Consider the following 11,431-nt stretch of genomic DNA (forward strand, 5'->3'; position numbering starts at 1 on the left):
AGAATGCTGCTGCCAGGATTCTGACTAGAACCAGAAAATCTGAGCATATCACACCAGTCCTCAGGTCCTTACACTGGCTTCCAGTTACATTTAGGATTGATTTTAAAGTACTTTTACTTGTTTATAAGTCACTCAATGGCCCAGGACCTAAATATATTGCTGATATGCTCACTGAATATAAACCGAACAGACCACTCAGATCATTAGGATCGAGTCAGTTAGCAATACCAAGGGTTCACACAAAACAAGGGGAGTCTGCTTTTAGCTATTATGCGGCTTGCAGTTGGAACCAGCTTCCAGAAGAGATCAGATGTGCTAAAACATTAGCCACATTTAAATCAAGTGATTCATAAAAGGCTAGTGATTTGATGTGCGTTACCTACCTGACTTCACTGGAGCTATAATAACCTATTATCTCTGAAAATATTGGCCTGGCGCTTCACTATTGGGGGCTCTGTCAGCTAGCTATACTGTTGGCTAATCAAATCTATTCAGACGGGCTTAGCTAACGTTACGTATTTAGATAGGAGAACATGTGATGAGAGTAATGAGAATAATTAAGTTCACTTGTCACTTAGTTTAAGATGTTAAATTAGATGTTAGTTATTTTACCCAGTAAACGACATGTTGCTCGCCATGATACAACCTCGCTCGCTCTTCTGTCAGACTGCAGCGGCAGTGGCGGGGACTCTGGGGAAACGTAGTGGGCATGGTCGACCTGTGACTTCAATCGAGGGTGACCAATAGAAAAAGGCCTTTCATCCTGGTTGGTAGAGACCACCCACTGAGACACAGCTTCACTCGCAAGCAAAACTTTTCAACTTGCAAACAAAAGTTTTAGACCCGTAAAAAAGACTGCAGAAAAGAGAGCAAATGTGGATTCGAGATGAAAAGTGTTTGAAGTGCACAAAGAAAAATATGATTTTTCAAAGAATTACACGCATTGCAAATTATTTTGTTTTCAGTTTCTTTATTTTTGAGCCTTAAGAAGAATTTTTTTGCAAACTTTTATTTTTTAATTACAAAATAATTAGTTTTGCTCTCAAACACAGTATGTTTGATTGAATAAAAAAGAAACAAAATAAACTCCATACTTCTCTTGAATTGCATCAAGGAGGGCTGAATTACAATCTTGCACTACAGCGCCACACTGGTCAAACTGCATTATTGCAGGTTCTTACATTAGGTGAGGGGTGGCCAACCCCTGGGCAGGGTTGGAGCTGAACTCTGCAGTAAGGTAGATCTCCAGGAACTGGGTTGGGCACCACTGCATTAGGTCATATGAGCTACTCGACAACAAAAATATTTGTAGACAATTTTTTTTATTATTATTGTCAACGCTGTCAATAATGTCATTTCAGCCCTATATTGCAGTGCCACGTCTGGTCTTCAACGAGCCCAAAAGGGCTCTTTATATCCCTGCACTTGCTACCGTTGCTGCTCGCATCAAGTGTAAGACATTGCTGCTTGCGTATAACAACCACAGGCTCAGCACCCTCCTACTTCCACTCGCTTTTGAGAATCTACATCCCCTCCAGAAGTCTGAGATCTACAAGTGAGCGACGCCTCATGTTACCATCACAGAGAGGTGCAAAATCACTTTCCAGAACATTTTCGTTCACCGTTCCTGGTCGGATCTTCCCACCCCCATCAGGAATGCTGAATCCCTGACAATTTTCAAGCGACATCTGAAAACTCATCTCTTTCATCACCATTTGTTTTCATTGTAAATAAATTAGAAACAAAAAACCTTTGCATTATCTTTCCCTAATCTCTCCCTGTCTATCTTGTACTAATCTGAACAATGCCTGGAACTTTATAATACGAGCACTTCCTGTGTTTATTTGCCTCTTTACGATGAATTGTTTTTTTGTATTCCATAATTGTAAGTCACTTTGGATAAATTCATGGATAAAAACAAGATTTAGAAATATGGCCTGTTTAACTGTGTTTGATATTTGTGAAATCTGTCAGTGCAGACGAGTTCATGGTCAGCCTTCCTGATATGCATTAAAACAAAATGCAAGTTAAAAAGAAATTGCACTTGCTGTCTTGGAATGACTCGTTACTCTTTCTTTTCCTTAGTACTGATTCCTGACAATGTGCTGAAGTTTTTGTATTGTCTTTATTATCAGCCTTTGAGAAGGGAGAACCTGTTACAGGAAAATATAATACGTTAGCTTGCATGTGCAAAGACGATGTGTTCAATAAATTAGTCATTAAGATGATTATGGATTTGATTGCTTACCCATGATATCTATGTCCTACAGCAGATCAGATTGATCCCTTTTCCAGCTTAGGATAACTGCATCAGAGAGTACTGTGACTCACTGAGAAAAAATGAAGCAAAGGAAAAAAAACTTTTTAAAATCTAGTGTTTGTGATTATGCTGGATTCATAAGCCACTCCACATGACTTAATAGATGACATACAAGTGAGTCTGATACAAGTAAACAAAATCAAAAGCTGACTTACTAAAAGATTATTCATACTCTATAAATCAATAAGCACATCAAATACAAACACAAAAGGGTGTGCAGTTGCATGCATTACTATACATCACATGATATGAATGCTTGCAAATACAGTTTAACTCTGTCATCTGCTTACAGATGAAAAACTTTAATCTTACAATCAACACTCGTCTTGTAATCAAATTTGAGGAAGAGTCTCTAACTCTTAAGAAGATGCCACTGACATAATTTAATGTATAAAACATTTAAAAAATGTTTACTTAAATTCCATAAAAGCTGAAGGTTAAGGTTATGGAACCTTAACTTCATTTTCTAAAAACTGGCTATTTACATAAAGCTCTTAATCCCCATTGCCAATAGTACAACAGATTAAAAATATATGTACAGTGAATATCATTGTTAATAGTATAATATTCTGAAATACAACACACCTTACCTTTGCCACACAACCAAATGAATCAGTATAACAATCAAATCAGTATAACAAACGTACCGTCTGATGATTCCAGAGTCTGGAGGATAAACTGATCTCAGCTCATTCGCCTCGCATAGCACACTGAGGCAGAAATGAAACTTTTTTTTTCCAGCTCTTGTCAAACCCGTCAGGGCTGTGCGAAGTGGGGCTCCATGGCCTTTTTCTTTTGTGCTTACTTTGGTGCAGGCAAACTTACCTTAAAATGTTTCAAAGTGTGTATTCGAGTGGAGGAAAACGCCTCCATACTGTTTTCCCCAAAATAACCACTAGATGAAGTTAAGATACATTTTTGTAGTTGCTATGGACCAGAAATATTCACTATGATGTTTACACTAGTGATGTACCTGAGAGAAAACTGATTGCACAGTAAGTGATCTAATTTTTAACAGTAAGAAAAAAAGTTTTTTTGTAGAATATCAAGGTTAGGCCTATATGTGATATGAGAATAAGGGCTGTAGATATAGGGAGTAGCCTCAAACCTAGTCTGTGGGTTTGACCAGGCATAGAAGTGTGGATCTGATTGAAAATCAGACTATAAAAACAACAGATGAAACATTCACAAAAAGAATATACAGTAATACTTTTGCTGATGGTTAAGGGCTGTGCTGCAAACTGGTACAGGTAAAGGAGGGCCATCAATTTCTTTGGTTGATTATTTCGTACTGTCAGTTCAGCCTATTTAATGACCTAAAGCACACACACACACACACATTCTCTTTTTCTATTATATGAGATAAACATTGAACCATTGTCTAAACTGAAACTCTATTTTATTTATACAAAGAAGAATATTAATAAATATTCCCCACCTCACCACGTTCAATGCAAAAAACAAACAACTACAGCAACAACAAAAACTCATTGGTTTTGGACCAATCGTGTAAATTACATATTTGAAATTAAACCCTTTTTTTCAAAAGGTGGTGAGTTGAATGCACTGTAAATAATTGTTTATAACTGAACACCTTCGTAATGTCTAAATATTTTTTCCTTTATTTATAATTTCTGTACAATACACATACAGGTCCTTTCTGTAATGTACTGATAAACATTAGACTTTCATATATTTTAGATTCATTACAACACAACTGAAGTAGTTCAAGCCTTTTATTGTTTTAATATTGATGATTTTGGCATACAGCTCATGAAAACCCAAAATTCTCAAAAAATTAGCATATTTCATCCGACCAATAAAAGAATGGCCATTATGTTCATTTATGCACTCAATACTTGGTCGGGAATCCTTTTGCAGAAATGACTGCTTCAATGCGGCGTGGCATGGAGGCAATCAGCCTGTGGCACTGCTGAGGTGTTATGGAGGCCCAGGATGCTTCGATAGCGGCCTTAAGCTCATCCAGAGTGTTGGGTCTTGCGTCTCTCAACTTCTCGTTGTGCTGCGTTTTCTGCCACACTTTTTCCTTCCCACAGACGTCCCACTGAGGTGCCTTGATACAGCACTCTGGGAACAGCCTATTCGTTCAGAAATTTCTTTCTGTGTCTTACCCTCTTGCTTGAGGGTGTCAATGATGGCCTTCTGGACAGCAGTCAGGTCGGCAGTCTTACCCATGATTGCGGTTTTGAGTAATGAACCAGGCTGGGAGTTTTTAAAAGCCTCAGGAATCTTTTGCAGGTGTTTAGAGTTAATTAGTTGATTCAGATGATTAGGTTAATAGCTCGTTTAGAGAACCTTTTCATGATATGCTAATTTTTTGAGGAATTTTGGGTTTTCATGAGCTGTATGCCAAAATCATCAATATTAAAACAATAAAAGGCTTGAACTACTTCAGTTGTGTTGTAATGAATCTAAAATATATGAAAGTCTAATGTTTATCAGTACATTACAGAAAATAATGAACTTTATCACAATATGCAAATTTTTTGAGAAGGACCTGTAAATGTAACCATCAATTCTAACAAAGGACTTCTCTTTAAGGCGTGATGTTACAGGGGCTTAAAAACCTTATCAAACAGTTCCTTAAGCCTAGAGGTCATTCTACTGAAGTCATTATCCTACAGGAAAAGAAATGGGAAAAAAAGACTAAATTTAGTCTATGGAAAAAAGACATAAATTGATTAGCTACATTTCCAAACTCACCCTGTTGGTGGTGCAGTGGTGGAAAACGTATTCAATAGCTGTGATAAACTCTCGCACTGTTTGATAGTCATTATTCTCCAAGTTCAGCTTCACTCTGCCCAGCATCATGGGACCACAGATGTTCTCACTGTATCCTGGAACCTGGATACCAGCAGTGCAGATGTCACATGCATGTACACCATGTATAAGAGCTTTAAATGTTTCAATGATCCAGAACAGGACAGACACACAGGCAGGTGAAATTTACATTGGCGCAGGGGTCAGTCATGCTCTCACGTAGCAGGTACAAGAGCAGGTACTGGCAGTGCTAGAACAAACAACAAACATACCTATAAGTGTTCTTTTTTTTGGACCCCATTGACTTCCATGTTATGGGCTAAAAAAATTGCATAAACTTTACCAGTTTGTACTGAGAGACTGGACTGCTCAAAACATCCTGTTGGGTCCTTTGACTAGAACTTTCCACATTCTTCATCACACAAAATGTGCAGCTCCACTGGCTTCTGTACACACAAAACACACAGTGTTACACAAAGTCAAATGTTTAATCTGTCTAATGCAGCATGATTTCTCTCTTTCTCACCCAGATGAGTCTCCACCTGGAGCTGGCAGGTGACAGCGTGAATGAAAAGCTCGTGGACAATCGTCACAACACACGAGATCTCCGTAACAGTTACACACGAAACACACGTCATCATTCAGCTGGGACAAGCGTTCATACAGAAATAAACCATACTGTTATGAAGCTCATTGTAGAAATAATTTCAAATGTTAGCAGTTCTGATGATTTTGGTAATTGTGAGTGTTGTCGTCTTACTAGGTTCTGATCCGGTTCTTGGCAGATCTCACATTCACAGTTGACTGCATGTGGTTCCAAAACTCTTTTCTGAAATTATGTTAAAACACTTCAGTATTGTGTATACTGCAAAAACATTTGATCAGACCCTACCATGCCAACAGACAGCATTTATTCATGTATAGTATGAAAAAGAAAAAAAGACTACGGAAGTCAATGGCTACCATTGACTGTTTGGTTACCAACATTCAACAAAAGAAAAAAAATCATACAGGTTTGGAACAACTTGATGGTGAGTAAATGATGACAGGATTTAAATTTTTGAGTGAGCTGTCCCTTTAAAGCAGAGGTCTTCAACCCTGCTCCTGGGTACCCACTATTCTGGAGAGTTTAGCTCCAACCCTAATCAAACACACCTGAAGCAGCAAATCAAGCTCTTTAGGATTGCTTGACAATACACATGCAGGTGTGCTGAAGCAGGTTGGAAATAAACTTTGCAGGACAGTGGGTCCCCAGGAGCAGGGTTGAAGACCTCTGCTTTAAAGTATATAAACACTAACGAACCCAATAAAAATAACACAGATTTTAAATGTTTAATATTTAGTATTTTATTTTACCGTTATAAGCTTCCCTAGAGGCAGTCCATGGGACACAATGTCTTTCTTCCATGTTCCATCTGGTTTGCTCAATTTGATGAAATCCTCAGGCGTCAGCCAGAAGTTCTCTGTTCTTATGCATCTCCCACAACGCCCTGAGATAAAGACAATACTGAGTGCAAAAGTCTTGCACCACTGCGGTCAAGCAGTGCATTTACATTCATTGTCAATATGTGAGAGAAAAAGCAATACGGGACTCTGCCTACAAATACCCTCATAGAGCCTCTTGTAGAGGTGTCATCTAAAAAAGTGCAGTGAAATATACCCTCAGCAAGGTATCTCAGGTTTTGCAGAAATGTAGGCAGAGTCAGATATTTCCAATGAGCCTGGCTAGCGGGAAACAGATAACTTGTCTCCAAAATTTTTATAGTTGTTTATGTAAAACACTGACAACATATTAACATTCATAACAACTGTTATAAAAGCATTCCCACTCACACACCTGTGGAAAATCGATTTTTGTGTAGAATGCCAGAATCAGAACCACAGGTAACAGGAAGGACTGGACCTTCAAACACGCTCATGTCAATAGCGTCATCATCGCCATCATCATCATCAGCGTCTTCATTGTCTTCAATCTTTTCATGTGATTCTACAACAAATACACATATATTTACTAAACAGAATATAAAGTCTTTCTTATTCTGAATAACTGTGTAATGATTTTATTTAAAGGAATGTTCCTCCAAAAAAGAAAGAAAATGAGTCCCATTTACTCACCTTGTTTTTTCAAACCGTGGCTTTTTTTCTTCTGCAAAACACAAAAGGAGAAATTTTGGTAGCACTTTATTTTACAGTCCTGTTACTCATGTACATACTATGTACTAGTAATTACAATAACTAGGTAAAAACTACAGTAGGTACTAACCCTGAACCTACCCCTAAACCTGACCCTACTCCATGTAGTTACCTTATATTACCAGTACTTTCTTTACACCGTAAGTACATGTACTGTAAAATAAAGTGCAACCGAAATTTTGAAAGCTTCGGCCTAGAAAGGTTAAGTCCTCCATGAAATCTGATCTACAATGAAAGCAGCCAAACCTTTGCATCCTGAACCCTGCCTTTTTTAAAAGTTGTAGCTGGAATAAATCCATCCTATGAACAGAAAAAGAACAAAGTTAGAATTTGTCATAACATTTACATTTAATCATTTAGCAGACGCGTTTATCCAAAGCGACTTACAAATGAGGTAATTAATAACATATTTATACTGTATATGACAGTAGTTATTTATATTATCTGCATTGTGTCCATTTTTTATTTAATTTGTGATAGATGATTTACTAACAGATCAGACTCAACAATCATAATAATAATAATAACCTATTACTGAACTTTATGCACCTCTATGAGTTTCTGGAGAGGAATCCCAGTGCAAAGAATGCTGGTCCTCCACTTTTTGTTCTTCTCCTTCATACCAAACCTCTCAAACTCAGTAGGCTTGAACCATTGTTCCTCACTGAAGATGCACTTCTGCTCTGAAGACAGAAAAATGGTCTATGATCAACCACTACTGGAATGACTTTTTTTAATTATTTTTTCATCTGTATGTTCTAAATGCTCCAGAATTACAATTTTGAGACATTCAAAAACGTGTAGCTCTTCATAAACATCACTCAATTCTTTAACATGTAGAAACGTTTTTGCACCTACTCTCATAATACTTCTTCAAATACAGGACACCCTCTTTATAGCCACATGTAACAGGAAGTTGAGATTTGTTTTGAGTGTTTTTTTGTCCTGAAGATGATTCTGAAACAAGTAAATTCAAAATCAGTTAGGTAAAGAAGAAAAAACTTCTCAATAACATATTTGGCAGTGTAAACTGTGCATCTCTTGTTATTTCAAAGAACATCTACTTGATTCATCACTGTTTTGTCATTATATTAGTAAAACATAGTTTTGGACTTACTGGGGCAGTTTTGTTTCTTGACTTGTTTCTTCTTCTTAGGTGTAGAATGGGAGGACGACCCCGTCTTCTGTCTCTTCTTACAGCTTTGTTTCTTCATCCTCCTCTATTTTATCGCTTGATGCCAGTCAGTCAGATTCTAGAATGATCTGAAAGAGTCATTTCATGAAGGAGACTGTGGTATCTTCAGCATTATTTGAACAGCAGGAAGTGGACGGGTTCCTCCATGTTGAGCTGTCTTTGGTGTGATATCTCCCCTCCCACACACAGAATAGAAACTGAAAGCTGCTTCCTGGTCAAGTGCCTTTGCATCTTGAGTGAAAATAAAACTAAGCTATATAAATAAATAATAATAATAAAAAAAACATTCACAAAAGGATATAATTATTTGGCTTATCCAGATAATGTATATATTTTTAAATAACTTAATTAATTAGTTATGAAGAAATACGCGATTAAAATATTTTAACGTAGTTAACGAACTGGCCCCGCCCCCAGACCTGTACGTCATCTTTTCATACATTTAATTTAATTTCATTACATTTCATAAAGTTGACTGTTGACAAATATGATGCAGGGTAACAACTCCATAAATGCAGTTATGCTCTAAAATTCAAGACATTGGGGCATAAATGCTCCTGTATGAGTATTTATCTCATAATTATATCATGTGATATCACACGAGCAGCAATAGGAGTGCTGTTTGTCCCGAATTAAACGAGTGCAAATGTGATTTTATACAACAGTTCAGTAAATAAGAAGTTAATATTGTGTTATATTTTAAACACAATATTGTCTCTTTTTGCTCAGTTTTGCCAACAAAAATATTACCTAAGCTTGCAGAATTGTTGTGTGTCTCCAAGCAACACAGTTTAGTTTCTGAATGAATCTTGTGAATCAATGATCAGAGACCCATTCATAAAGAGAGCCATTTACTGAACTTCTGAATGAATCAGAATGAATTAATGACTCATAAAGACATTTACCACCACCTGCTGGCAGATTTAGTTTCTTATTTATAGTAGGCCTATTATTTCATAAAAAAATAAAAACTTGAAAGGGATAGTGCACCTCAAAAAAATAATTATGTCATTTACTCAAACCTGAATGACTTACTTTCTTTTGCACAACATAAAAGAAGGTATTTTGAAGAATGTTGGTAACAAAGCTATGTCTTGCCAAAAAAATCTGAGATGTTTCTCAAATTATCTTATTTTTATGTTAGGCCGTTGTAGCCTAACATAAAAATTAAATATTTCTTTCTAAAGCTACTATTTGTAATGTCTACTCAATACTTTTTCATTTAACGCAAAAAATAGGTTTAAATAACATTTTGGGGGTATTTTCCCAGCCAAATGTAATTTAATTTAATTAGATTAATTAATTGACACATCATGTAATTAATTAGACTAAACATTTTAATCAACTGACAGCCCTAATTAAAATAGATTATCATTATTTGCATAGGATTTCATTCATTATTGATTCTTTTACTGTTGTCCTGTATCACACACAGGCACACAGTTGTACAATCAACATCAATATTCTTTAGAATCTTTCCACTTTTTAATTTGAAATGTGATTAAAAAATATTCATGGTGCCTATTAATGCATTAATTAATGTTAACAAACTGAACATTTTACAGTATAATCATTACCATTTATAAATTGTACAATATACAGTCAAAAAGTTGAAGTCAAAACTTTACATACACCTTGCAGAATCTGCAAAATGTTGATTATTTTACCAAAATAAGAGGTATCATACAAAATGCATGTTATTGTTTATTTAGTACTGACTTGAATAAGATATTTCACATAAAAGATGTTTACAAATAGTCCACATGAGAAAATAATTTATAGAATTTATAAAAATGACCCCGTTAAAAAGTAACGGGGTCATTTTTATATGACCCCGTTACTCATATAGACGCAGATATTTCCTGAGACGACTCCGTTTTTACGGATTTTTTTTTAGAGCGAGGCAAAGAAAAAGATTGGATACGGAGAAACCCGTCTTCGTGTGAACGTAGCCTCAGCCGGCGCAATAGGCTTGTTTGAGATCATAGATACTGACTAGATGTCGCCTTGGGCCTCTAAGCATACGTCAACATCGTTGCCATCTTGGGTCGGGGATCTGAAGGAAGCGCCAAAGTTTCCCGGCATTCAGATCAACTCTGAAGATGCCGGACTTTTGTGCTGTAGTAGATATTTTCATGATGTTTTCAAAGAATGGTTAACCTGTTATATACTGTAGCCTAATCATTTAATAAGCTGTTGTAAATACTGGAAGATGTTTTCACACTACGTACGCACGTTATGTTTGTTTTTGTGTTATATAACCATTTTACGCTGGGTCATTGTATTGCAGGCTTGCTGATGTACAAAATAAACCAGTACAATTCAAATGTTTTAATTAACATGTATTTTTAAGTATGGATATCACACCATTGTAGCCATTTTGTGTGCAGTAGACTTGTCACGGTTTATGAATCCATTGTGTTCTTCATGTCACGTGTACTTGTGTAGGTCTGTGTGTTACATGTCTCCTTGTGTTTCTGGTAAATGTCATTGTTCTGATTTGGTTTCTCCCATTGTCTCCCCCCATCGATCTGTGTGATTTGGTTTAGCCCTCATTATTTTGTATCCCCGTCACCTGTTCTCATTACCCTCTCCAGCTGCTGCTCATCTTCTCTTGGCTACTTTAACTCACTGCAATCTCTCCTGTTTGTCAGATCGTTGTTTGATGTCAGTGGATTGTTTCATCGTGTGTTCGTCCTTGGAAACTCTGGTTTGTCTTGTCTTGGTTATCGTGTCTTTGGATGTTCTACGTTGGATCACTCTTCACCATTCATCACCACGCTGACCATCAAAGTCCCTGCACCACCTACCCATCCGAGAGACTTCATTCATCTTTTCCGTTCATTTCTGCCATTGCACCGTCTGTCAATAAACTGGTTACTTGCATCTTTGTTTCCATCATCCTTGTGTTTCATAACAGAACGATCTGACCCACATGGAAG

At 36.7% G+C, this 11,431-nt stretch overlaps 1 protein-coding gene across 3 annotated transcripts; it reads right to left on the reverse strand.

Annotated features, from left to right (window-relative positions):
• Positions 1-978: 978 nt before the first annotated feature.
• Positions 979-8,681, reverse strand: LOC306860768 (nuclear body protein SP140-like protein). Of its 3 annotated transcripts, none has more exons than XM_079402660.1 (14): positions 8,412-8,681; positions 8,153-8,251; positions 7,844-7,977; positions 7,541-7,594; positions 7,217-7,247; positions 6,939-7,088; positions 6,458-6,591; positions 5,862-5,930; positions 5,628-5,746; positions 5,445-5,547; positions 5,292-5,351; positions 5,045-5,185; positions 2,249-4,959; positions 979-2,153 (listed from the first exon to the last, which is right to left on the reverse strand). In XM_079402660.1, the coding sequence occupies exons 1-13, from the start codon at positions 8,506-8,508 to the stop codon at positions 4,891-4,893; spliced, it is 1,260 nt and encodes a 419-aa protein (XP_079258786.1). In that variant the 5' UTR covers positions 8,509-8,681; the 3' UTR covers positions 979-2,153; positions 2,249-4,890. The 3 variants fall into 3 exon arrangements, with proteins under 3 accessions (XP_079258786.1, XP_079258787.1, XP_079258788.1); XM_079402661.1 differs by lacking the exon at positions 979-2,153 and having other exon boundaries at positions 3,704-3,990; positions 4,806-4,959; XM_079402662.1 differs by lacking the exon at positions 979-2,153 and having other exon boundaries at positions 3,704-4,959; positions 8,149-8,251; positions 8,412-8,655.
• Between the last annotated feature and the right edge of the window lie 2,750 nt (positions 8,682-11,431).

This window comes from Barbus barbus, assembly GCF_936440315.1.
Source record: "Barbus barbus genome assembly, chromosome: 4".
Lineage (NCBI taxonomy): Eukaryota > Metazoa > Chordata > Actinopteri > Cypriniformes > Cyprinidae > Barbus > Barbus barbus.

Bases quoted from the DNA above. Each gene is read 5' to 3' on its own strand.
- LOC306860768 (XM_079402660.1), bottom strand. From the start codon at position 8,508: ATGAAGAAACAAAGCTGTAAGAAGAGACAGAAGACGGGGTCGTCCTCC. The intron at 7,595-7,843 runs GTGCATAAAGTT...TTCTGTTCATAG, and splicing joins CTCTCCAGAAACTCATAGAG to GATGGATTTATTCCAGCTAC. The intron at 7,248-7,540 runs GTTTGGCTGCTT...TGTGTTTTGCAG, and splicing joins GCAGGGTTCAGGATGCAAAG to AAGAAAAAAAGCCACGGTTT.